A 24172-nucleotide genomic window follows, 5' to 3' on the forward strand; every position below is an offset into this window, starting at 1 on the left:
CCTAGAAGCGATCTCCGTGCGGGAATAACGGATATAACAACGTCCGACGAGCGAGACATGGGTGGGCCTGAACAAGGGGCACAATAGGAAAATCTGCCTAGGTGCATCTCACTTAACAAATCGAGTCGATCTAATGACTACTTACTTATCATCAATGTTCACACAGACTATTACCACGTGAGGTGCCGACCTCAACCCGGCCCAGGTGTTCCTCGCTACTGCACGCGGACAGCTCAGACCGTCTCTACCCTGAAGAAAATCTTCCTCTCCCTATCCCCAACGAAATGCCTCTCTCGCTTCTCCCACTCCTCGCCCTTTTCCTTTCTTCCCTCAGCTCTTTCCCTCGCCTCGTCCGCGTCATAGTCGCTCCACACGTTCAATGAAATACCAACTGCCTTCGCAGCCCTCTCCCACATATCGTTCATCGTCTCTTTGCTGTGCCGAAAGACCGTCTTGTGCTCTCCCGGCTCGCACATCGGCGGCTTCAGCACCATATCCCCCGCATCCAGCGTCCCAGTCTGCGTTCCGATGACTGTAGACCCCGGCGTGGCTTTCAGCAGCTGGAGGATGTTTTTGCATGCGGTTTCTTGGTCGGCAAGCGAGAAGACGTGCAAGAACATGGAAATGTGGATAATATCCCACGTCCCCCTCGTCTTCGCCAGATCGTCGTCATCAGAGAAGATATTGCCGGTGATGAAGTGCGAAGAGTCGAGGCGGTCGCTGTCCCTGAACAAAGCATGCCCTGCAGCTTCGAAACCTGGAATTAAATCCGCGCCGTAGAGGCTAGATAGTGGGGCGCCATCGTGGGCGAGTGTGCGGACGTCCTGTCCAAGACACGTTCCCAGATCGAGGAATCGGGGTCCTGGGGCTGCGGCAGGGAATCCGGAGGTTGAGGGGACGGATGTAAGCCTTTCGAGCATGCGAGCATAATCCGGGTGGTGTAGAAGCCCTTGCTTGACAAACCAGAAAGTGCCAATGCAGGGAAATGGGAAGACTTTCCAGGTTTCTTCGCGCTGTGGTTCTAGTAAGATATCGCTACGTCGACTGCTAATGAGGACTGTATTGACATGTAAGACTTACAGTGCGATAAATATGGGGAATTACGTCCTCCGGTGCGATGCCGCTCCACTCTTCGAGCAGCTTTCGAAAGGATGGGGCCAGTTTGTGTTCGAAGCTTGCATTGTACCAGGGCAGCTTTGTCGAGCGGAGCTTGTGGTCTTGGGGAAGATACCTCCACTTTTCTGCGTCAGCCGACATGATGATCTTGAGTGCTTCGATGAAGGATTTGTGGTTGGGGCGGTGATTACTGAGGGGCAAACGTTGACCTGTCGTGAAACCGAGTGTCCACACGAAGGCGCGAAGGATGCATGATTTTCGCAAGGATTTTGGGAGAAGCCCATTGGTAGGTGCTATGGCTAGAACCGACAAGTCAGGCCTCCTGTAAACGCTGGCGAGTACCTAACATGGATCTCTAGTTCACTCTGACAGCGACTCAAATTCTGCTCCACTCTATACTATGGTAGGCAGAGCAGACACGTGCATAATCTGGAGGTCAACAAGGACGAAAAGATGATGTGGTTCCAATGGATGACGGCAACCTTCAGAGGTCCGGCTAAGGCAAAGGTGGAGGTATTCCTGCCGGCACCAAGAGGCTTGTAGCCAATGTTGACGAAAGAAGAGACCTAGATAAATGCAGGACGCTGACGCGAAGCGTCATTGATAGAGAAGCGAGGAACGGGATTGAGAGATTGGCGCCATCACTGCGCTGTGGAAGAGAATTGGGTGAAGTGGTTGAGCTATTAGGCAAGCCGATCAAAAAGGCTGGTGGGTTTCTAAAAGGCTACGAGATCGCATACTAGACAGTCATCCAGAGACAGGGCCATTCCCTAACGTTAGAACCTTTCACGACCGGTTGTCATGGCTGTGGCGGCGTATTGCCCCAGAGCCGGAACAAGTGCCAGACCCTTGGAGGAAGTCCTTGCCGGATGACTGTCCTATAGTTTTTACGCACTCTGACCTTCATCGAAATAATATTATTATCACGACTACGACTCCTGCGAGAGTCCTAAGCATTATTGACTGGGAACAGGCTGGGTGGTATCCTGAGTATTGGGAGTATTGCAAAGCTATGTATTCTGTAGGCGACTGGGAAGACTGGCGAGGTGGTGGATGGATCGACTCTTTCCTTACCCCACACCCACAATCTAAGGAGGCTTGGGACTTCATCTGCAATAGCATTGGAGGGTTCTGAAGGGCGACGATGCTACAGGGCAATAGCTGCGCCTGAAATTTAACACGGCATCTCACGTGAGGTTTGCGGTACGACGACTTATATTCTGTTCTCCGTCTTGAGAGGCTGACTAGGCTTGTCTAGGTAGGGCATGAATGGCGCTGGCATAAATTATACGGCAGATGATGGAGCAGAGTAGGAAACAACCAAGGAACGAAAGAAGGAACGAAAGAAGGAACGAAAGAACGGAGGAAAACGACATTGATCTAGAGCCAGACGGTTTCCAACACAGCAGTCCGTAGCTTGGGATAGGGAGCTGCTAGGCGTTGTGGCGGTTTGGGCAATCTGATCTGTAAGCAAGTTAGTTCATTATAGAATAGAGCGTTGGTGGAATGACAGACCTTGGTTTGATCTACTGTTGCCACACCCACTTCCCCCCCTCCAAGCGTCGATAGCGCTTGTAGTTTTCATCCCATTCCCAACTGGTTGAAGATGTCTGCTGCTGCTGCTGTGGTTGTGGTTGTTGTTGCGGAGCGGCTGCTCCACCCTGCAAGCCCACTATACTGTGAGTGGGGGAATCTCGCTTGGATTGGACAATGGTTACGGCAGAACTGTCAAGATACTGAATGGAGACAAGTCGTCGAACAGATTACTACGTATAGTAGCGTATCTATACTTATAGTACGTATAGTATAAAAAGATATATAAACCAGGTAGCACTTTTCTGCATGGGCAACAGAACGACAACCGGGACAGCAAATTCACATCACCTCATCCCCCCGCAAATCCACATTCCAAGATACGTACGAAGGCAGCACGGCGCACAAGGTAGTGTTCCGCGACGATTATAAGCCTCCCTCCCGGCACATGTAGTATACATACAGTACAAGGTGCTCAGCTTACCGCCACAGCACGCATCCAAACATACCCCTACGCCGATGGTCTCACATTCCGCTTCGTCAACTGCGGCATCCTCGCCTATCTGAAGATACCAAACGAAGACAAGTACGACCAGGTTGAAGATGTCGGGATCCATGTCCTTACGAACGCGCGCGACGAGCACGTGAAGCACAACCGCGCGGCGCAAGATGAGGTCCTGCGGCGGCTGCGCGAGATTGTGACGCCTGCGGGTGGGAATGCAAGGTTGGAGGAGTTGGTGAAGAAGGGGGTTCTGGATGTGACGGCTAAAAGTCACGGAGCGAGGAAGAATAGTAAAAAGGGTGCTACGAAAGAGGAGGCGTAGTTGGGTTTGCTTTCGGGCGAGGAAAGCGTCACCGACTCGGGCAATTCTTTCATCGCCACTATTTGCGTGGAATAAGGCCCGCGTTTATAGGGCAGTATCCTCACCCTTGGATATGGTAACCGAATTCCACCATTCGTGAGCTCTTAGTCACAGACTCGGGCATTTTCTGCATCGCCACTACTTGCGTGGAATGAGGTGGGCGGTTTGTAGGGCGGCGTTCACACCCTCGGATATGGAAACCAAAGTCCATCTTTCGGTAATTCGTGTTCATTGGGCGAGTGGTGCGCGTTTTCAGGATAGCGTCGCTCAGTGTTGCCCTTTTCCACTGCTGCCTGAAGCGTCGCCTACTAGTCAGCCCAACACCCCAAATAATGCATATCCGAAAAGAAAAAAATTAACGGTACCAGCCAGAAAATTTCAACGGTACTGGGGAAACAAATTTTAACTGTACCAGAAAGAGATTCGACTTGCTGCACTATATAAGCTTGCAATCTTTGAATAGTCCCCACCTCATCCCCCGGCACCGAAGAACTCGAATATTCGAATTTTGACGTCGACTTTTCTCTTCACCAACGGTCACGAATCCGAATATTCTCCTCAACACACTAACCATGCCTGCCACCAAGTTCGACATCTGGGGTATGCCCTTGCCTGTGGAAGGCTCCCATTTTGAGGAAGACTACCCGCCGGAGGAAAGCTACCCGGAGGCCTCCTGGACGGGCGATACCGAGGCCGGATACTACTACGAGGACGGCTATGAATACGACGGAGAGGAGGACGCCGGCTTTCCCTGGCCGCCAGAGAACCGTGTGCCTGGGCCCAGCGGCCTGAAGTTCTTCAGGAGTAGCTACGACCTGGAGCTCGCGGACCCGAGCGGCAAAGACACCGTCATCGTCAAGGTCGGCGCAGAACCAGATGCCAGCACCTTTTGCCTGCCGGCCGCGGCGCTGCTGCAGACGTCCGAGTTCTTCCGCACCAAGCTGAAGCCGGTGTGGTTCGACCAGGAGTCGCGCACGGTTACGCTTGCCGACGTCGACCCAGCGGTCTTCGACCTCTATGCCCGCTGGCTGGTCACCGGCGCCGAGATCCTGGTCGACGAGGATGACTGGAAAGCCGCGTACACGGAGTACATCAAGTGGCGGCTGGAGGTGCAAGACGACAAGGAGCAGCACCAGGTGGATGCGGGGAAGCAGAAGTGTCCGGTGACGGTGTGGGACTTTGGGCTCACAACGAAGGCGTGGTTTCTCGGCAACTTTTTGATGAGCGCTGACTTCCAGAACCACTGCCTGGGCCTCCTGTACTACCTAAACCTCAGGTATGACCACGTCGTGTACGATCCAGAGTACTACGAGGAGGACGATCGGGAGGACGCGACCTGGCACTGGGGAACGCTCGCTTATTTGGACCTCGAAGACGTGCTGGACACCTGGGAGATGACGGAGCACGACGAGGACATGCGCCACCCCCTGCGGCTCTTCTACCGCGACTGGCTGAAGCGGTACTGGGACAGCTACCAGGTATCAGACTGGGACTACAAGGCGCTGGAAGATGCTGACGACCTCATCGACCACTGTCCCGGGCTGGCGAAGGAGCTCTTTCGGGGAATGTCCTACGGCAAAGGAGACCGCAGGCAGCACTGCATGAAGACGCCCGCCGAATACTGGGTCTCGGCAGATTCCTACGAGAAGAGGGAGGAGTCGGTGGAGATATATCGCCGTGCTCGTTACTCCGGGAAGCTCCCGCATCGGCGGGAGAGTGTTTCTTTGGGCCCGCCGCAGTGGAACTCCGAGCCTGTGTGAGGAGCGTGCTGTTGGTTGGCATTGGCGTTGGTCGTAGGTTATGTTTTCTGCTTGCTCGCGTTGGCGCTAGTCCTGGGTTATGGTTTCTGCTTGCTCGCCTCGGCGTTGGTGAATTGTTGTGGGTTATATTTCTGCTAGGCTATGCGATAGACTTCGAAGGATACCAGGAAGGTTAATGAACTAGCAAATGGACGTGCCATTCTCGCAGGTCCTCGGAACAGCCCTCCCATCCCTGATCGTGTGCGAATATACTGTGAGAGTGCGAGCGCTCAAGAAGCCGGAGCGCGGCGCCCCAGCACGGCTCCCAAGCCTGGCCGTCAGCGTCTATGAAACCTAGCCCGAAGACTTTCAGCCCACTGTCCTGAGGGCAAATTGGTATTTTCATGGTGTCCTCAGATTGGTCTACATACGCTTCGAGGGCTCTTAGACTGTGGCCAGCGTCGGCGCCGCGTCTCCCGAAGTATACAAATCTGATGGAATGAGAGCAGGGGCACCCACCTACATAGAGAAAGACCGAAATGCGTACTTACCTGCCTCTCATATTCAGTATGTGTGTCTGCTGTTGACATCTTCTTTCGCAAAAGGAGCAAAAGCATTACCTGCACTATTGTCTTCCTACAAACATGCCGATCAAAAGAGAGAGCTGCTCTTATCAAGAGGCACAGCCTCGCTGCTGACGCCGTATAAATACCCGGCCCAAATCAGAGGAATAGCGCTCCACTTTGCTCGGGCGGTTCCGTACGTTCATGCACTTGGGCGCCCAAGAAAGTAGTAGGAGCAGTCGTAAAAAGATAGCTGGGATTTCGCAAAAAAAAAGTAGGCTAAGGTCGGAATCGAACTTAGAAGCAAAAAGAGTTCGGCCCCGAAAGACCTACGTCTCTGTCAGTCAAACCTGTAAACTAGTTAGCGACTGTTCCAAACGCTTTCGGTGGTCTCCCACCTACTCGCATTGGGAGTTGTCAATTGTTCGATATATATAGACCAAATAAAAGGAATTTGGGTGGTGTGTGGAGGCTCGGCCTAGCGAGGTGAGAGCTGTGGCGACATAGCGGGACAAGGTGGGGGACGGGAGAGAAGTGCTCTCACTCCTGCTGCCCGCCTCGGTGGGTCTCACGCGTAGATTTTGGCGATAAGGCGATAGTATCACTCAGACAGACGGACATAGGGTGCTTGGTTCCTCGTGCAGCGTTCAAGGCATTCGAGTGTCACAACGTGGATGCTGGCGGCCGCCCCTGCTACTCCTGCTCTCCCACGCGGATCATGGACGACGTAGGCATATCGCGGCCATCCAGCAACACAACACATCCTCAGGCTTGCATGAACCGACCTAGTGATGCTCCGGTTCGTGATTGTCTGCCTCGTCTTTGTTGCCGCGGATGGTAGACCTGCGTAACGCATCCGCGCACTCATGCACTGAGACCTGTTGGACACTTGGGGAGCGCGCTGAGAGAGCACCGAGCATGCCCTTCGGATAGCTAGGCTCAAGGTACTCGTGTTGTGCGAGGCAATTACGAAATGGCACAACATTCTCCTTTGCTTCTGCTGCGCTGCACACCTTCCCTCTGCAACCCCTATCGGCTCTAAAGTCCCAATTGGAAAGGGCACATCTTGATGCCGTGGCCAAAAGACTCATCACAGCGTCCTCGGTTGGTGTTGGGACTTGTTTTTATGGAAGCAGGTGGGCACCGAACGCGGCAGGACACATGGCCAAGTGTCTCAACGTTTCAGCATGTCGATGGCTTTTATATGTTGGAGGCCTTCAGGAGTGTTTTGCATAGCCAAAGGTCAGGCAGCTGCTAGCTGCCATATGTGCCACGACGTAGGGCAGGGGCTAGGCGGCGTTTCGTGGGTTGCCTCAGCGTTTACTCCACTTCAGCATGCCATCACCAATTCGGAGTGCAGCAACGCTGCAACAGTCTGCAACAAGCTCTAACGCCGTTTTGGATGGCAGTCTTCATGTCCAATGGCCTCGCATTACAGATTTGAGAGGCTCAGGGAGAATGCAGTCGCTGCGTCGGCTTTCCGCGGTGCCTGCTGGCTGTCTGCGTCGGACCCACGTGACGTTCCGTGAGCTCCTACTGGCGTCCAGGGGCCTCGAGCAGCTAGTGAAGGCGTCGTCGTAGCGACGTGGCTTGGCGGCGGGTACAAAAGATTTTCTCCTGGCGTTCTTATCTCCTTCTCTTTCCACAACACCCGCCTATAATGGCATCGGAGCGACGAGAAACACGACCGGTACGCTCGAGACGACCGACGCGACGACATGCGGGACACTCGCCAGCGAACCGGCGAGTACGCCCGCTGCCCGAGTACTCCATACGGAGGCAGTCGAAGGCTCGCCGGCCTGCACCCTCCTGCGGGCTGGTACATACCCGCCCACCATGCCCTGATTCAGCAAACGTACGGCTCTCGCTTCTGAACCAGCAGCTACCGATCGAATCGCAATTCATCAGTGAGGGGGTTGACTGGCTTGGATACACCTACCTCTTCGTTAGGATGCTGCGCTCGCCAGGCTTGTATCGCGTTAGTCCCGAATACGAGAACGACACAGTCCTGGAGCAGAGGCGGGTGGGTTTGATACATGGTGCCGCGTATGTCCTGGAGAAATGCAATCTGGCGAAGTACGACAGGAAGTCGGGGGCTCTCCAACCAACGGAGCTCGGGAGGATTGCATCCCACTACTACATCACTCACAACTCTATGGGGACATACAATCCGCACATCCAGCCCGGTATCAGCGCGATTGAATTATTCGATACTGTCGCTCATACCGCGAGATCTGGTGCTGTCACATGCAAACGCGAGCGGTGACGCAGGCAAGCTAGGATGCGCTGGGCGCTGCTGGTGTCGCGAGGCAGGTAGAAGCTCAAGTCAGAGATGTTGGAGACAGAAGAGGGAGAAGAAGAATAATGGGAGACTCGGTGTCTCTCCATGGCGGACACCATGGCTTGGAGTCCGGTGGGTGGTTCGTCGCGACGCCTAGTTTCCTTTAACCCGATGGACCAGGGTCCAGTTGAAGGCAACGGTCATCCACAAAGTTTAACGGCGTAAAGATGGTGGAGGCTGACCGTATGTTTGATACGGGCTTCGAACACAGGTCATGAAGGGGAGGAACTCGCCGGACAGGAGCTTTCAGGTAAGTTCGGCGGCAGGGGTCCGTCGTCGCACGTAGCTAACAGTCGTGGCAGTGCGCTCATGAAACTCGACAACGGAGGCCCGGTGAGGTCGGCTCACCTCCTTCGACGGATACGTCCCCGCCTCAATCGAGCCGACCTCCGCTTGATCGAAACCGGGCAGCATCGTTCTAGTCTCAGCTCTTCATTCCGACCTAGATCCCTCGCCGCGCCGCCTCTTGATACGCTGTCCCACTCTACCTCTTGAAACAACCTAGCGACCCCGATCGCATCGGTCTTGACTCAATCGCACCCCATCGCTAGAAGATCATATCGATGGAGGATATGATATCGCTAGGGGATATCATACCACTGGAGGATCATACTGCTGGAGGATAAGGTCGCGAATGGATCATGGTGCTGGCAATGTTCTTCGGTTATGTTGTTCCTTCTCGGTGGGATCGGTAGGCTCGTCGGCCAACTTCGGGGTTGTCTCCTTGTGCGTTCCTTGTATCTAGTCAGGCCTGGTCTTCGGAGGAGGCATGAGTAGCATTCAGGCGGTTCGGCGAGGACGCTCCTCGTCCGTCGGGCCAAGGTAAGTATATCTTATCCTTGGCCTGGGGGGCGAGCAGCTGAGCCGGGCCGCTGGGATCTACGGTAGCCGCTGGGGAGGCCATTGGGGCCAGGCAGTTTCCCTGGCGGCGCAATTTGACCAAACAACCACATATCATGTGTGCCCTTGCCGATAAGTGATGATCAAGATGCGGTGATTGTCGATGGGGTGCGTGGATGGATGCGTGTGCGGGTGCCGTGAGGTCTGAGTTGAGTTTCGACCATCCCCGCTTTGTGATTAGCCTGTGCCCGGCTCTGCAGCCATGTGGGCAGCTGCGATTTGTGGAACCGACTCCACTTCCATCTCCAAGATCCGACGGCATGGCGAATTGTGCTTCCCTATGCCGAGATTTGGTGTTGCAGCCGCTGCACTGTGATGCAGCGTTGCGTCTCAGGCGCATGAGCAGCAGAGCATTCTAATCATGTTTCTCCTGGCTCATCGCAGAGCAGGAGAATCAACTTCCATGGCCGTTCTCGAGCCGGAAACAGCATATTCAATGGCAACTGCATCGCCTCTCTAATGGCCGTATGCTGGACATTCTTCCTTCCCTCCTTGAGGCTTCGTTAGCGTCGCGGGGAGTTAATCCCTTCTCTCCCTCGCCGCCTCCTCCCACATCGCGCCTTTCTAACAACTCGCTCGCGCAACGAACGTATCGTCTCGCGCCCCATTCTGAAGGGCTTCAAGCTTATTCGTATCTTTCCGGAAAGGCTGTGCCGTCGCTCATTTCAATGTCTTCCCGTTCTGCCGCCGTCTGCGCTGACGGCGGGGCTTTGCGGCGAGCTCAACGCTTCCCCTTCCACACGCCAACACAACACCCGCCATCACGGAGCTTCATGGGGCTCGCAAGGCATTTGCGATGACATGAGATGCATAAAGTACCCAGGGCTGCTGACTTGAGGCTGTCGTGTGCAGGCGCGAGCATCCTCCTCTACCGCATCGACATGGGCTGCGTCGACCACCGACGCCAAACATATACCGACGACCGCAACGCATACGATGCGAGCACGATATCAATGCGATCTCCTTACAATTGGGCCGTCTGACTGCTTCACGGCGCTGTGGGCGGGCCTGTTTGCGGTGGTCTTGAAGGCACCTTCGTAGAACGTCTGCCTGAGGCCCGACGCATTTCCACAACACGATCCGGTACCGGCGACGCGATTATACCACAACGTCCCTAAGCGTTTCTCCAAGGGGGAGTACCGGGTACTTGTTTTGCAGCTTCGATGCTCTCCGGTGACCAGCGCCGTCGCGATGCTCAAGCTCCTTTGCACTACGTCTTCTGCGGCGACACGCATGCGCTGGAACCTCCGCTCGCCGATGAGCAATGACAGGCACATCGGGTCGTACAGTACGTCACGTTGCTCCGGAAGGGCGCATCAGAGAATGCCCCGTCCTCACCCAGGTCGACGCGCAACGTCCGTTTCGCGCTGCGCCCCGCCCGAAAACGATTCGAGCGTCGGACGACAAGCTTTGGGAGCAACATATGCGAGACGGGGATGCCGCCATATGCGACTCCTGGGTGCCCGCCAACGCTTGACCCGGCCATGCTGCGATCGACTGCACCAAGACCGGCATACCCTTCCTCGCTTTGAGCGAATACGGCGATAGGGGACGTCGCTGAAGCTTGGGTAGACAGCACCGATGCATAAGGAGGAATAGCACGCGGAAAGAGCTGTGGAAAGTGTCGACCGAGAGGTACGACACCGGGCTTTCGCGGGCTTCCACCGGCGGACGACCTGGTCGGCTTTGACAGCATGTTTGTGGCACCTTCGATCTGACTATTCATGCCTCCAACGAGTGCCGCAAATCCAGACATGGAGATAATCGGGACTCCCGAGGGGATATACGCAGCAAAAGAGCGTGCAACGCAGGGATAGAGCCGGAGATGGCCGCTAGACGCGCAGAGTCCAAGAGCGAGCAAACAGAGGCACGCCTTATCACCTCGTTGGACATAGGTGGGCGTCCTTAACCTCAGGAGAGCCTCCGAGGGCCTTTCAGATTGGTTGACGAAGCGTATTGCTACGGGTGACTCGCCGCAGCTGACTGCAAAGAAGCTTACGTCTAAATATCTTGGACGCAAGGGGCCATGTGCAAGACTGACCGGAGCTCAATACTGCGTGAGAAAGTGTCCGGATAACAGCCGACCGGAAGGCGGATCGAAAAAAGTACAGACTTCGCCAGCCTGGACATAATGGTGCATGATTCAGATGTAGCATACGTCTTCGTTCTCCATCTGGCTTCTTCGAAGAGACTTGTTCAGCTGGTCCGTGGGTTTTTGAGAGCTTGGGCTTGGCTCTTTGACGGTACACGCCATCACAGGTGGAGAAAAAGCATGACTTGCGTGGAGTCAATGCAAGCCGGGTGTTTTGGCATGCAAAAGCTTTGACCGAAAGCATTCCAGGTCATTCGGGGGCCATCGAATCGAAAAGCTGGCCACATATTCCCAGTGAACGAGGACAGTCCTTGGTCCAGCACAATCTCCCAAGGATCACATACGCCCTCGAGCCATGGGAGCGGACAAATGGCGCGATACAAGCATATCCCGGTTCTTCCTTCTCTTAACTGCTCATCGTCTTGCCACCAGCTACTTCAGCTCACGCCTATTTGCCTCGGCCTTCAGTTGCGAAACGCCTTCCCTTTCGACACCGTTCTGAAAGCTATGGAGCGTCCTTCGAGTCTGCTCCAGTATCAGGCATTTGTCGTCTTGGAATCCATTCGTCCTGGGCATCCTTCTGATCCGATCCTGGAATGATGGACGATATTGTGCATAGTCGGAAACGTTTGTCACATCTGGTCGAATGCTCGAAGCGCACCGAGTCGTTGGTCTCTGCTATCCCTCGTGGAGACCTCATGGTCCTTAAAGTGAGATGCCCTTGCATAGCCGTGGTTTGCATCTATCTGTTCTGCAGCCGAACACAAGCAACGGACGTTGGACGATCGTCTGAAGAGCGACAAGACTTCACCTTAGCCCTGGGTGCGTCGTCGAGCGATCCGGAACCGATCACTTTGCGGATCACTTCTTAGTGATTCAGTGTTGGCTCACTGGACGCCATTCCACATTTGCGACGTGCGGTTGGATATCGTAATTGCGCGAAGGAACGTCCTGTGCGCTCGCTGCATCGGATGCCAATACTCACCGGCTAGTGTATGGCATACCACGCCCCGCCAGGTTGCTTAACTACTTCGCAACCGGTCGACCGCTCAAACACCATCTCCAATCCATTCCGGTGGAGATGGGCGGTAGCGTAGGTCCTGACCCAGTCACCGTTCGTGTCCACCCAGCCTAGACGCAGGCTGAAGTGTTCGTTCGGTTTCTAGTGCCACGGTTTCGTCACCTTGAGCTCAGCCTCGACAGCATTCGGCGGTGGAGCCCCGACCGTGACGCCGCGGGCCCACCACCCGATGATGGACTGCGGCGGCAGCGCCTCGATGATGGCCCGGATCTGGGCGTGCAGCTTGCTTACGATCCTCTCGACTTGAATGTGTCCCCAGAAGTAACGAATGGACTCATCCTTGCGGCTCCTCATGCCGTACAGCGTAGATGGCATCTATCCATGCTATGGTCTCCAGGATCCAGGACGCTTGCATCACCCTGCGATATGTCTCGACGTCGGGAATGAGTCTGTTGTTCTGTGTGTGTGCCGGCACATGCACTGCAACCCGAGCTTGCCAGTCCGTTACAATCAGGTCTAGGAGGACGTAGAGCTGACCACGAGATCCTTCATTCCGGAAATTTTTCCGTCATTATCCAGTCTCAGCACCGTGGATCCTCAACAAGACAGCCTTGCTAAATCGATTTGATCGTCGGTCCTTCATCTTGATGAGCCCCATCCTCAATCTTTTCCTTTTCTTTACAGGCCGCAGACGCTGTCGTTCTCCCATCTCCGGCATTTTGGAGTTCGTACCGTAGCCCGTTGCTAGCCTGCCGACCGCTTCGGGGCAGGATTGATTCCAAGTCCAGGTATCCGGTCTGTCGAGGGGGTCCGCCGCGACGACTTTGGCGTCGGTCATTTCGCGAGTCCGCCCTAGGGCAACATCGTTGTTGGCCTGTATCTCAATGCGTACCTCTGTTTCTCCAAGGCTTAACCATCTGCGGCTTTTCCGGTACTCAGGAATACCGACCGGAGTCAAGAGGAGCGATGACGACAAAAGAGGGATGTGGCCACGTACGCCATCAAGCACGCGATTTGGACGACCGATACCATATCATGGTATTTCCGCGTTCGATATGGAGGTGGAAGGCTCGAGTACGCGGCTTGCGATGCCGAGGGCGCGTTGTGTACAGGACTCGAAATCTGTAGTCGATGCCTTGGGACTCGCGTCGTCGCCGCATCCTCTCGGTACCCGATAGTTGCCGCCGCTGTCGCTTCAGCTATGATTAAGTCCTGCAGGTCAGGTGTAATGGCGAAGGGGAATCTCACCTTTGGGTCAGGAGCATTGCAAAAGCCCATCGTCTGCTAGGGAGTTGGGGGTGAGATTGTTTTGGGCGGCCGGTCACCCCCGCAGGCCCGGCGGACGGGTGTCAACGTCTGCTGTGGGCCGCCGATGCCGTTGAGGATGCGCAGCATTCTCTCGAGCCCCTCGTAGGACGCGCTGCGAGGCTTTCTCACGAAGGCTCCTTGACGTGTTGGCGGTGTTGGTGTGCTGCGAGTTGGTGGATCCGCGAGCAGGCGTGATGTCCGCGAGAGCGTGGGAGGCTGCGACTCGTCGTAAGAGACGCCGCTACCTAGACTGTGCGCTACGAGCAGAAGAGTAGGAGATGCTCGAAGATAAAGTGCATGCCAGATGAGCTCCAGCGATGGTTGTGGCGTTGTGGTGATAGGGAGAGGAGAGCAAAGACGCGGCGAAGCGGAAAAGAGGGGGGAGCATCGACAGGCCAAGGCACGCAAACCGAAGGCGGCCGGACTCGACGCTCGCGGAGCCACATAACAGAGATTGCTGAGTCTCCCCTACTGCCGTACGAGGGTTCAGGCGGGTCGACATTCGAGGGGTGTTGGCGCGAGAAACGAGCAACGAGCAAGAATGAAAGAACTCAGGGCTTCACTCCAAGATTGCACATCAACCAGGACCGTGCGCTCCAGCTCCCTCATGAATGCCTCTCCAGCAACGCAACGGCGAGCTTCGCGGCGCTTCTAAGGAAGGGAGGGGATGCGGATGAGAATTCTGAAAAGCCTCAATCGGACGGACATCACAATGTGCAGCCGAGATAAGAATGCACGCATATGAGCTGCTGTAACTTGCCTCCGCACCGCGTATGCTACAGTCGATTCATCATGACGGCCCTGCGTCATGGACGCTCAGCTGATGTGCATGCTTGAAGCTCCCGAGCCTCAGACCCTAGAAACGCGCCTCTGCATAAGCCCTCCAAGCCAGATTGCCCTCTGCTTTGATAACACAAGTGACGGCAAACTGCTTCAAACACAATGTGCTTTTTGGGCTACTTGGGCCGCGGCGTGCCGCTTTGGCTATACTCTTCCATCGCAACCCTTGGTCGATCGAGTCTTCATGTCAATCTACCTATCAAGTTTGTGCAGCCTCAGGCTCCTTCCAGAGCCTTGGACATCATGCAATGGTACCGTTCGAGCTTAGACAGCCGCCTCGCCATGTAAAACCCGCTGCCGCTGCCTGACCCACGCCTACCTCCCACTCGGTCGTCCCCCGGTCTACTATCTACTTCGGCGAGCCTGGAAGTCCTCAGAGCGCATGTAATTATCCGGGCTGCATCCCCATTCAAGATACCCCGGCGCATGCGGCCGTAAGTCTTGATTGACGCCGAAGCGACCTGAGGGGTCGCCCACTGGCGTCATCCAACGCTCCGGACAGCCTCATAATTGCCGCTTCCACGCCCCGAACCACGTCTGCCACATGCATGTTCTGCCTCCTCGTTCCGACGCCCCGTCGTCAAGGCCTTGGAGAGCCCTTCCATCATCATCGTCGCATCGTTCCGGAGCTAGACGGTCGCTAGGGGTCGAGGGATGCAAGTCGACTTAGTGTCGGGGACCTAAATAGGTAAGATTTGATACGGCCGGCAACATGATAGAGCGAAGGAGTCCCTGATTTGTGCCTGCAACCTTGAAGGGAGGGTGTGTTGCTGCGGACGACTTCCGGTCATTCCCTCGAGTCCCGTGAAAGAGCTGCTTAGCGAGCCACATCAAGTCACCGCCTACAACAGAGGAGGGCCATCACGTGCCTCCCAGGACTTTCAGTGTTTGTCTGCAGCCCCTATTGTGAGTGAAGCTGTAGACCCTCAACGACCTCGTCATCGCCTTCGGCAACAGCTCGCACACGCCTTTTACTTACTCTATATATACAAGACAATTGAGCGTTCCCTTCGCCTTCGGGCATTTGGTCAATTAGTAGAATTTACCTGTAAGAAACCGGGTCCTCACACACCTTAGCATCCCCTATTCCAACGATCTCGATGTTCAAGGAGTTTGAAAAGGGCCCAGGCAAGATAAGGTATCGATGCTATGCAACCTTTGGCAACTTCGGTAGAAGAGCTTAGATTTGACGAAATCGCAGCTACAATCTTTGCTTTTTTTATTCACATAAGCACTAGGCTAGCTATTTAAGTACGCGGGGGTGTCTTTCTTTGTGCTATCTTTTGGATTGTTCAAGATGGCGCTGTCTAGTGATCGCGCACTGGGAGAAGTGGATGCATGTCACGTGCTCTTTTTATGCACCTCAGCGGCTCTCGTATGGGCGGGAGAGTTAGAGAAGGCACTTCTGGTGCTTCCTTTTGCAGGACAAAATGGGCGGGCAATGTCTGGAAGTTACGCCTCGTTCCGCTCAGTGCGGCGACCATCAAACTTCTCATCGCAGCGATGTTGATACGGCAAGAGATGCTCACAACGACGGCCAATTTCCTATTGGAGAGGTTTCAGACGTGCTGAGCATCGCCTCTTACAAATGGATATGTCTAAGCAACACTCTTCGAAACTACTATCATGACACAACGCCAACAATTTGCGGCTAAGCGCTCGTAACATGACGGCTCCTGCACAACAGTCCCAAAACAGTTAACATCTCCACCAGAGTACGGTTCTCAGCGACTTCGTTCAGCATGGGTATTCGACGCCTGCAGGTATGGCATCGATCTGGACTTGTTTCGAATCCCTCCTGCAAATCCCATACACCATCAAGTTCAAAGTCGTCACAGAAGCCGTTTGGAAGAATCTACCTTCTGTCGAATCGTTTTGCTTCCCCGCAGGCAAACTGCTTTGGGTTGGGCTTGGGCTCCCCCAGTCCAGTGGGCTCTCCCGCTCCTGACTGTGTTCTATGGCAGTTGATTCGTACTTGCGACGGGGACAATCCCGTGGTCTCGCGCCGCTCCTCCGTCCCACACCCGCGAACGGCTATAATGCGCCAGGATATGCCTGTCTTGTGTTTAGCTCGGATCGTCCCAACAAGGTCTCTGGGATCTCAACTTTGCGGTTTGTGTCAGGGGAAGCTCTCAATGTTTGGAATAGGCTGAAGCTGACTTCGCTCGTTTTGTCACCAATTGGCAGATTGGGGCCAGAACGCCTCCGAGAGAATGTATATCACCGTGCGTATCTTGAGACACGAACCTCATCTTGTTGCTAAAGCCACATATCCTGGAGAAGGGTCCGTAAGGTGCAACTCCGCTCCAGCCCCACAAAAGCGGCGACGAGCACGAGCCCACCATAAGGTTTCGGGAGTTGAATCTGCTCATACGCCTGCTACTAGGATGCAAGTATGATTTGCCCCATGCAGGAGTATCACTGTCGTATCGGCATACGGCAAAGCTCAACCGCGCGTTAACCTCCACACGGATGGACAGCCGTTTTGCCTGATGCAACGCAAAAATGTCTCACAGGAGAGAAAAAGCTTGTTGTGGGCGAGGGCCGACATCCATGGAGTGGAAACTAAGCGCACCCCCTGCATGCAACCTTCAGCGAATGATCACCTGAAGGTGCCGTCTTGCGCACTCATTGGTGGTTGGATATATTCCAGCATGCCGTTTCGGGTATAACCCGGTCACATGATTTTCAACTCATGTGGCCGGGGTCGACGATAGCACACCAACTCCGTCCTATGATGGTGCAAAGGACGGGTCAAGCGCACACTGGTGGCTTGAGTGCGACCTGGGTGCTGGAATGGACGTGGAAGATGCCCTCCCTTCCCCCCGAAGACCGGCTCGCGGCGGGCTGAAACTGTTGAGCAGGAAACACGGGCTGTCCTCGCCTCATTGTTAACGGCATCCTGGAGCTGCTGCTGTTTATCCAGCTTCGATCATCAAGAGCACTCACTTCAGAGTGCTTCAGTCGCCAATAAATGATGCGTTGTCAGTGTGGCGAAGGCCGATCCGACTCAGCCTCATTCTCCTGCAACTAAGCCGCTAACCTAGTTAGTCGATGCACCGAGCCACACCTCAGCTGGCTAGCGACGGGCTCTCCGGCTCGACGTTATGCATCGTCGCGACCAACGACCAAAATGGAGCACTCTCAGCGAATCCTCCGCGCTTCGTCGGCGTTATTGCGCTTTATTGCGCTGGTCACGAGAGTCGAAGGCACGGGATCAGTCAGTCCATCGAAGCATTGGGCGCGCAGTGCGGAAAACGCGCATCGAAACCTGAATACCACCAGATGACTCTTCTGCACGGGAATCATTCGCCAAATTTCACACCGCGCAGCCTGATTGACTGTTCACCTTGGTGACCTTGCCGTATATCTTGCGCAGTCTCAGACTGCAAAGGCCGCCGGCACTGCTCTTGCGTTTTCCATTTTAAGAGGGGTGCATATGGCCTATAATAGTCCTCGAGGCTCGGCCTGCTCAGGCGCCCTCGTCCGTCTCTGGAGAGAGTGACCAGATCGCGGGCCACTGTAGCTGAAATATCTGAACAGGTGGCTTTCGAGGGGCCTCTCTCTGCGGGTTTCGCACTGCTTGAATAGCGCTGGCTCGCCAAATGTCCTTACCTCAGCTCTGCAGCGAGGAGCCATCGCAGCAACTACACTGAAGACACTCAGGCGTCGACTTCAGGCCTGATGGTGAGTTGATGTCTCTGATCGCCAGAAAACGGCATGACTTTGTGGGCAAAACAACGGCTAGCGAGAGCCACGGGCCAACCACGAGCACGCCGCCCTCGCCTAGTCATGCCCTTGGCCATCCCGCCTGAGCGCCTCCACCACTGGCGGGAGCTCCCTCGTACATGGATTGTTTGCGAATGGGCTCCCACCATCGCATCCTAAGCGCCCTACTGGTCGTCGCCCTCTCTCGCTCTGCCTCGAGCTTCGACCCGCCCCTCCAGGCGCAAGCGCCGTTGCTCTACGGCAATGCTTTGGCCGGGTCAGCCCAGCTCCTCCTGGCAGGAGGAACGGCGCCGGCAAGGTCAGAAGGCTTCGCGTGTGGGCGTTGGAATCGCGTTGGGTCGTCGCCATGTTATACATATCAGACCTTTCATCCCAACCCCGCTCATCTCACGCAAGAGTCAGCAAGCGGGCCCGCGCTCCACCAACAATCTGAAGAGCCCAGCCTGTTGCCTCTTCTCCTCGAGCCAGGACCCCCCTGGAAGGCCGTCTGGAGTGCCCGTCGCTAGGAACGGAAAGCCGCGGACGATTCCCCACTGCGGCGACTGACTGCTCTTCCCCACGCTTCGCACCGAGGACCCTTACGGTACGAGCGCAGGGACGCGTGGGCTCCGACGAGTATATCATCCACCGCCGTCCCAGTCTCTGCTTGTCCGCCTCGTCGACTCCGTCAGCATCCTTGTCGGGTGCAGCGGAGAACCTTGGAAAGTGCTGAGCCACACACACGGGCATAACCGACGCCACGAAAGCTCTCGGTCCCGCCGTGGGTGGCGCACGCAACACGCGAAAGGACGAAAATACTCGACCTCACCGAGTTTCTGCAGGCCGACTTGAGAATTGCGTGTCATTTTGCCGGACGTCTTATATGGCGGAACCCCCATTCCATGTACCTGAGCTATAATCATTTTCGCCACCCCCAGGCTCGCGATATCTTGGACATCCACACACTACACCACACCATCGCATGGAACCCGCGCGAGCTGAGTCCTGCTGACGACACCGACAGTACGATTCAACCAGCATTCCTTGACCTGGTGTCCTTTGGCGCTGACGTCCCGAGTTTCACGCGACAACCCATGCCTATGCCTTCATGAGTTACCCGGCGCGAACAAGCCCCCGTCGTACAGGACCCTGTCAGCCGTTGCGCATTGTATCTAGCCGGGTCGCACCGAGCTACGCGAGATGGCTTCCTATAAGTCACACTCGAATCCTCCAAAGAGGATGGAGGAGCAGACGCCGTACCCCCAACGTACTCCTTCAACTCGACTCCCCCAGAGATCCGTCACGCCCACAGCCAACACTCAATTGCCTACCTCCGGTTACTCCAAGTTGCAGAAGAGGAAGCCAGCCAGAGATGAGCAGATTCATCCTAGCAGAGGGCTCATCGGTCAACGAGCCCCCGTACCAAAGCCGTCGGTAGCGGTTCGATCACGCCAAGGGAGCACACCTACTCCCCCAGTACCTCTGCCCCGTTCGTCCTCAAACTCCACGGCTTCGAAGCCAGCATCGCAGACTTCATCGTCCCGATTACCCAAACTCGAAGTCCCCGGAACCACCCGTACGCCGTCCCTTGTATCAGGATCCTCTGCTTCGACCGTCGACAGCCCACGATCGAATGTGCTGAGGAAGAAACAGTCGAGCGTTGGAGTCATAAGAACGAGGCAGGATTCGCAGGATTCGAAGACAAGGGAAGGATCGATGTCTTCCCAGGAAGAGGCGCACATGGTCAAGGGTATCCCGGGTGGCTACAAGGATCCCTTTTCAGAAACCGTTTTGGGAATATCACTACCGCCATCCTCTACGATACTTGCTCGCTCAGACGCAGAAATCGAGATGCCAGAGTATGACCCTTATAGCTACGAGTTGGGCCCTACGGAAATACTACCACCCCCCGCCCCACAGTATGCTCTCTCGACCACGCCATCCACTCGATATTCGGAGTCTCCGGGACCATTCAGCGTCTCCTCAACCCCAACATCCATGTCTTCATACTCGCCAGGAGTCGCCCTATCAAGCAAGACAACGGGACGGGTGCGACAAGCAAGTCCACTACAGAGCAGGCCACCGATTGCGAGGCACAGAACGCCGGAAGAGCGACAGCCGCATGGACTTTCTTCCGTCCGAGAGTCTTCTACTTCCTCTTCATCTGCTTCTACAATACTTGCAGAAGGAGGGAGACAGAAGGAAAGGAAATCACAAGACCGTCTACCAGCTCCGCCACCAAGCCCACCGACGCATGCGAGTTCAGCACGTTCTCCACCACCCCGCATCCGAAATGGCACCTTCAGTGCGAGAGCGGCCGAGCTCCACAGTCGTCCACAAGTCGCAGAACAAAGACCCCGAATACAAGCCCCTCCTGAGTTAGCCCATCTTGCCGATCAACCCACAACGTCATCCGTCGAACCACGAAGGCCGCCGCGGCCAAGCAGAGAGGGAACTTCTGAAATAAGCGGGCTTCGAGGCCCGTCCCCTATTATTCAAAGCAACATGACTAGCTTCCCCGTATCCCATAAAAGGACGACATCCACAGAGTCCAGCAAAGGTATCCCGCCTAGTGCAAAGTCTAGATTTGGCATACCAATTAAGCCGTCTTCCCGCCAACCGTCACCTAATCCCAGCCTTACGTCAGGATTTGCTCCAGTTTCGCGAGTTCCCACCCGCGGTCCAACACCGGATATCCAAGGCGATGCCGAGAAGCAGCGAGCCAAAACCCTCCCGACTCCCGCTCCTGCTCCCAGCCCAAGCAAGACGTCTCGGTTTGGCTTCTTCACTCGACGTACGAAGACAGAGCCGACACCACCGGCTCCGAAGCCTGAGAAAAAGCCCAATCGCAGAGGACCCGCAGCAGGGACGGGGCACGAAGGGTATGGAAGGTATGCCGTCCGAGGCCGGAGCGTGAGCTCGGTCAGCGCCACAAGTATTGGGAGATCTGCAAGCGCAGCCACAACAACGGAGAGTTTGGACGGCACCCCATCGACTCGGAAAAGCAGCGTAACTAGTACGAGCAGCGCCGAAATGGATGACTTTTTCCTCGACAGACTAGCACCCGTGGTCATTCGAGGTACCGGAAGCAGCACCGAACTATCCAGGAGTCCCGAGCCGATGCAAAGCACAAGCAGTCTCGATGTCGCAGGACCGCTAGGATTAGAGCTAAAGAAGACTACCAGTAACCCGTCGCGCTCCGGCATTGACGGCAACCGGCCAACTCTATTGCCGTCTGCCATGTCCGACCCCGTTCGCGGAATGTCGCCAGTGAAAAAGCTGCCGCTTGGCTTGCGAAGGCCGTCAGAGAGCGATGATGACACGAAGAGGTCCTTCATTCCATCCCTCGCAACTCGGCGGACTTCGCGGACATCAAAGCTTATGGAAGCAGCCTCGTCTTCCAAGCAAACAGCCAGCGGAAGCGCTGCAGCGAAGGGACGGAAAGGCTCCGTCAGTGGATTTGTTTCGGACGGAAAAGAGGGAAGCTGGCTCAAGTCCTCGAAAAAGGAGAAGCCCGAGAAAGATCAGTCGAAGCCGTCCAAAAGGTGGAACTTCTTCCAGCGCGCTCATGCAGCCCCGCGGGTGGCGTCTCCTGCCGTCACCGTGTCAACTGCTCCTGCTAGGGTACCTCCTTCGCGATCCGTTGCTCATTACGCACTCCTGGGCTCGCAGTCTGGCATCGATCTAGAGGACATTGAGAAGATCATGCGAGAGGCGAACAGCACCCCCGAAGACTCATCGCCGCCTGAGGAGGGCGTAGACAGCGCGCCTTCTGAGAATGAGCCGGAAAAGAAGGAGCGTCTGCAGTCGATGCTGCTGCCACCGAAGCCTGTCCTGCCTCTCAATCGCGCGCCACCAGCTCGCTCCGCATCGCCGACAGTCGTCCTGCGGCCTGAACAACAACAGCATCCCAAACTCACTGTGGACACAAATGTCGCCGCCGCCGCTTTGTCAACTGGCCCCCAAGCGCCCCCAGCGCGCGCGTCGCAGCCCGAGCTGACCCCCGTTACCGATCTGTCCCCTTCTTCGTCGCCAATCCAGCCACTCTCTCCCATAGAGCCTCTAGTCGCCCCTACGAGAACTCCCGCTCCTCCTTCCGTTCCGCCACCACAAACTCTTGCTCCTCCCGGTCCTCCACCCTCAAATCCACCTCCTAGGCCCAGCCGGCTAGCGCAAGTAGGCCGTATCCCTCTGGTCGTCTCCAGACGCAACCAAGGGCATCGGCCTCCTTCTCAGTCGTTCTCTCGTCCGTTCGTGCTCGATCAGCCCCGTCCAAGCGTGCCCTCTCGCACCTCCGTCGACTCTATTGGTTCTTTGAGGGCTACTGCCGGCCCGGCCGAGCCGTATCCTGTTCTTCACGGCCTCAATGCGCTATCCCATAGCTCGGCTATTGCTACCATTAGCCCGGGTGCAGAAGACTCCAATCGCCAGAGCGAGTTCTTCAAGTTCCCACCTCGCAAGGACTCTGAACTCTCCTACTCCAGTAGTTCGGGCATCTGGAGTTTTCCACCTACTGCCGGCACCGCCGTGATACCCCCTCCCGGCGCTCCCCAGTCCGAAGATGAAGTGTGGAATGAGTACGATGATTTGATTGACGAAGTGCTTTCGCCTGGTGAATTGCTCGCTCGCTCGACTAAGGGCAAGGCTGCGCGAAAACACCCTTCGCTTGAACCGCTTCCTCTCAAAACGAAATCTTCGCACGCATCATCGCAGTCCGCTGGCTCCGCTACCGGGGCCTCTAACCCATCGCTTCACCTTCGCCGCTCCCGTCTACTCGCTGTGCTCCATTCCCAGTCTCCTACATCTCCCGTGTCGCTGTCTGAGTTCCTGCAGGAGTATGGAGAAAAGCATATCAACGTCGTCGACCCAATCACTGGACGCCTGAGCTTTCCGTCTACCACCCGCATGTCGTCTGGCTCTGGGCCTCGAACTCGCCCTGGCTCAACTCGGTCCAGCCTTCCGGCATCCCTGACTCTCAGCGCACGCCAATCTAAGGCTACGATCGCTTCGAGCTCCGACAAAGCACGCGACAGTGCCAACTCGAACAAGTATAGGGATACCAGGCTGATGGAGATTGCGGAGACTCAGGCGGATGGGCTGGTGTCCATGGCCAATCTACGCTTCGGAGCGCTGATGACGAGCAAGTGGCTCAGTTTTGGTCGCGTCCTATTTAGCCCTGCTCATTTTGAGCTCAAAGATCCAAGCGAAGATCGTATTCTGGTCATCGACGGCCTTGGGAAGGACTGGTCGTACTACTGCGCCCTCACTTACCCCGAAGCTACCATCTACAACCTTGGACCCGGACCGTCGTCTTCGGCGCTGCCCAATGGCAATGCATCCGAACCGTGGTCGACCCTGAAGAATCATCGGCACATCTCTCATCAGTCTCTCGGCGCTGCTTTCCCGTTCCCGAAGGGCTTTTTCGCCTGCGCCGTTCTACGCTTCCCTCCAGGTCTACCCTCCTCAGTCCACCGCTCTATCCTTTCAGAGTGCAAGCGTGTGCTGCGGCCTGGAGGCTATCTCGAACTGAGCGTCCTCGACCTGGATCTAGTCAACATGGGAAATCGCGCCAGGCGTGCCGTTCGCGGACTGAAGGTCAAGATGCAGGTTGCTGATGAAAATGTCTCGCTTCGCAACATCAGCGACGAAATCATGGCTCTCCTCGGTAGGAAAGGCTTCACCGAGTGCAACAGGTGCTTCGTAGGAGTGCCTGTTGCCGGCCGTCTCCCGAGCCCGGATGACATTAATACTCCTGAGAGCAAGAGAAAGGGAAGCACCGTAAGCTCAATCGGCAAGGCTACCGGCGCACCCTTCCAGTCGGCCAAGCAACCGAAGCAGCCGAAGCCCGAAATTTCCTTCTCCGATCTTCTCAACGCGCAGGCTTCCTCCGATTCAATGGACGATCGCATCACCGAGATGGTGGCGCGTGTGGGCCGCTGGTGGTACTCGCGCTGCTACGAGTCCCTGGTCCTCCCCGAGGCCGGCGAACCGGGCGCCGCGAGCTCGGGCAACCTCCTCGAGAGCAGCATCTGGCGCGACGAGAGCCTCATCACTGAGTGCGAGAAGCGCGGCACGAGTTTTAGACTTCTAATCGGCTACGCGCAGAAGCCCGAGGTTGGCGTTCGACGAACAGTCAGCGTGTAAACTC

General features: G+C 55.9%; 10 protein-coding genes across 10 annotated transcripts; 6 read left to right on the forward strand and 4 right to left on the reverse strand.

Annotated features, from left to right (window-relative positions):
* Nucleotides 1-233: 233 nt before the first annotated feature.
* On the reverse strand, nucleotides 234-1257 carry BU26DRAFT_417462 (uncharacterized protein; the record flags this gene model as incomplete). The annotated part of the gene is made up of 2 exons (XM_033823202.1): nucleotides 234-1013; nucleotides 1081-1257. 2 exons carry the CDS (start codon nucleotides 1255-1257, stop codon nucleotides 234-236), a joined length of 957 nt encoding a protein of 318 aa, XP_033689536.1.
* A 577-nt stretch (nucleotides 1258-1834) lies between these two features.
* BU26DRAFT_417419 (uncharacterized protein) lies at nucleotides 1835-2251 on the forward strand (the record flags this gene model as incomplete). The annotated part of the gene is made up of 1 exon (XM_033823201.1): nucleotides 1835-2251. A coding segment is annotated over one exon (417 nt), but the record flags the coding sequence as incomplete, so codon positions are not given.
* Nucleotides 2252-2722: 471 nt separating this feature from the next.
* On the forward strand, nucleotides 2723-3473 carry BU26DRAFT_559212 (uncharacterized protein; the record flags this gene model as incomplete). The annotated part of the gene is made up of 2 exons (XM_033832673.1): nucleotides 2723-2795; nucleotides 3142-3473. The coding sequence occupies 2 exons, from the start codon at nucleotides 2723-2725 to the stop codon at nucleotides 3471-3473; spliced, it is 405 nt and encodes a 134-aa protein (XP_033689538.1).
* A 611-nt stretch (nucleotides 3474-4084) lies between these two features.
* On the forward strand, nucleotides 4085-5272 carry BU26DRAFT_559213 (uncharacterized protein; the record flags this gene model as incomplete). Its single annotated transcript, XM_033832674.1, has 1 exon — nucleotides 4085-5272. One exon carries the CDS (start codon nucleotides 4085-4087, stop codon nucleotides 5270-5272), a length of 1188 nt encoding a protein of 395 aa, XP_033689539.1.
* A 2068-nt stretch (nucleotides 5273-7340) lies between these two features.
* On the forward strand, nucleotides 7341-8490 carry BU26DRAFT_139934 (uncharacterized protein). Its single transcript, XM_033819802.1, has one exon. It carries the CDS (start codon nucleotides 7475-7477, stop codon nucleotides 8078-8080), a length of 606 nt encoding a protein of 201 aa, XP_033689540.1. The 5' UTR covers nucleotides 7341-7474; the 3' UTR covers nucleotides 8081-8490.
* A 1662-nt stretch (nucleotides 8491-10152) lies between these two features.
* On the reverse strand, nucleotides 10153-10999 carry BU26DRAFT_139937 (uncharacterized protein). Its single transcript, XM_033819803.1, has one exon. It carries the CDS (start codon nucleotides 10809-10811, stop codon nucleotides 10266-10268), a length of 546 nt encoding a protein of 181 aa, XP_033689541.1. The 5' UTR covers nucleotides 10812-10999; the 3' UTR covers nucleotides 10153-10265.
* A 1740-nt stretch (nucleotides 11000-12739) lies between these two features.
* On the reverse strand, nucleotides 12740-13446 carry BU26DRAFT_559215 (uncharacterized protein; the record flags this gene model as incomplete). Its single annotated transcript, XM_033832675.1, has 2 exons — nucleotides 12740-13091; nucleotides 13166-13446. The coding sequence occupies 2 exons, from the start codon at nucleotides 13444-13446 to the stop codon at nucleotides 12740-12742; spliced, it is 633 nt and encodes a 210-aa protein (XP_033689542.1).
* A 4613-nt stretch (nucleotides 13447-18059) lies between these two features.
* On the forward strand, nucleotides 18060-18689 carry BU26DRAFT_140227 (uncharacterized protein). Its single transcript, XM_033819805.1, has one exon. The coding sequence runs from the start codon at nucleotides 18165-18167 to the stop codon at nucleotides 18549-18551; it is 387 nt and encodes a 128-aa protein (XP_033689543.1). The 5' UTR covers nucleotides 18060-18164; the 3' UTR covers nucleotides 18552-18689.
* Nucleotides 18609-19086, reverse strand: BU26DRAFT_140220 (uncharacterized protein). The gene has a single exon (XM_033819804.1). The coding sequence runs from the start codon at nucleotides 18945-18947 to the stop codon at nucleotides 18666-18668; it is 282 nt and encodes a 93-aa protein (XP_033689544.1). The 5' UTR covers nucleotides 18948-19086; the 3' UTR covers nucleotides 18609-18665.
* Nucleotides 19087-19224: 138 nt separating this feature from the next.
* BU26DRAFT_415980 (uncharacterized protein) lies at nucleotides 19225-24168 on the forward strand (the record flags this gene model as incomplete). The annotated part of the gene is made up of 2 exons (XM_033823140.1): nucleotides 19225-20293; nucleotides 20366-24168. The coding sequence occupies 2 exons, from the start codon at nucleotides 19225-19227 to the stop codon at nucleotides 24166-24168; spliced, it is 4872 nt and encodes a 1623-aa protein (XP_033689545.1).
* Nucleotides 24169-24172: the final 4 nt, after the last annotated feature.

Source organism: Trematosphaeria pertusa, assembly GCF_010094035.1.
Source record: "Trematosphaeria pertusa strain CBS 122368 unplaced genomic scaffold BU26scaffold_2, whole genome shotgun sequence".
Lineage (NCBI taxonomy): Eukaryota > Fungi > Ascomycota > Dothideomycetes > Pleosporales > Trematosphaeriaceae > Trematosphaeria > Trematosphaeria pertusa.

What these genes read in the sequence shown, in the direction of transcription:
- BU26DRAFT_139937 (XM_033819803.1), bottom strand. Translation starts at nt 10,811, where the DNA reads ATGTCTGGATTTGCGGCACTCGTTGGAGGCATGAATAGTCAGATCGAA.
- BU26DRAFT_140220 (XM_033819804.1), bottom strand. Translation starts at nt 18,947, where the DNA reads ATGATTATAGCTCAGGTACATGGAATGGGGGTTCCGCCATATAAGACG.
- BU26DRAFT_140227 (XM_033819805.1), top strand. Translation starts at nt 18,165, where the DNA reads ATGGATTGTTTGCGAATGGGCTCCCACCATCGCATCCTAAGCGCCCTA.
- BU26DRAFT_139934 (XM_033819802.1), top strand. Translation starts at nt 7,475, where the DNA reads ATGGCATCGGAGCGACGAGAAACACGACCGGTACGCTCGAGACGACCG.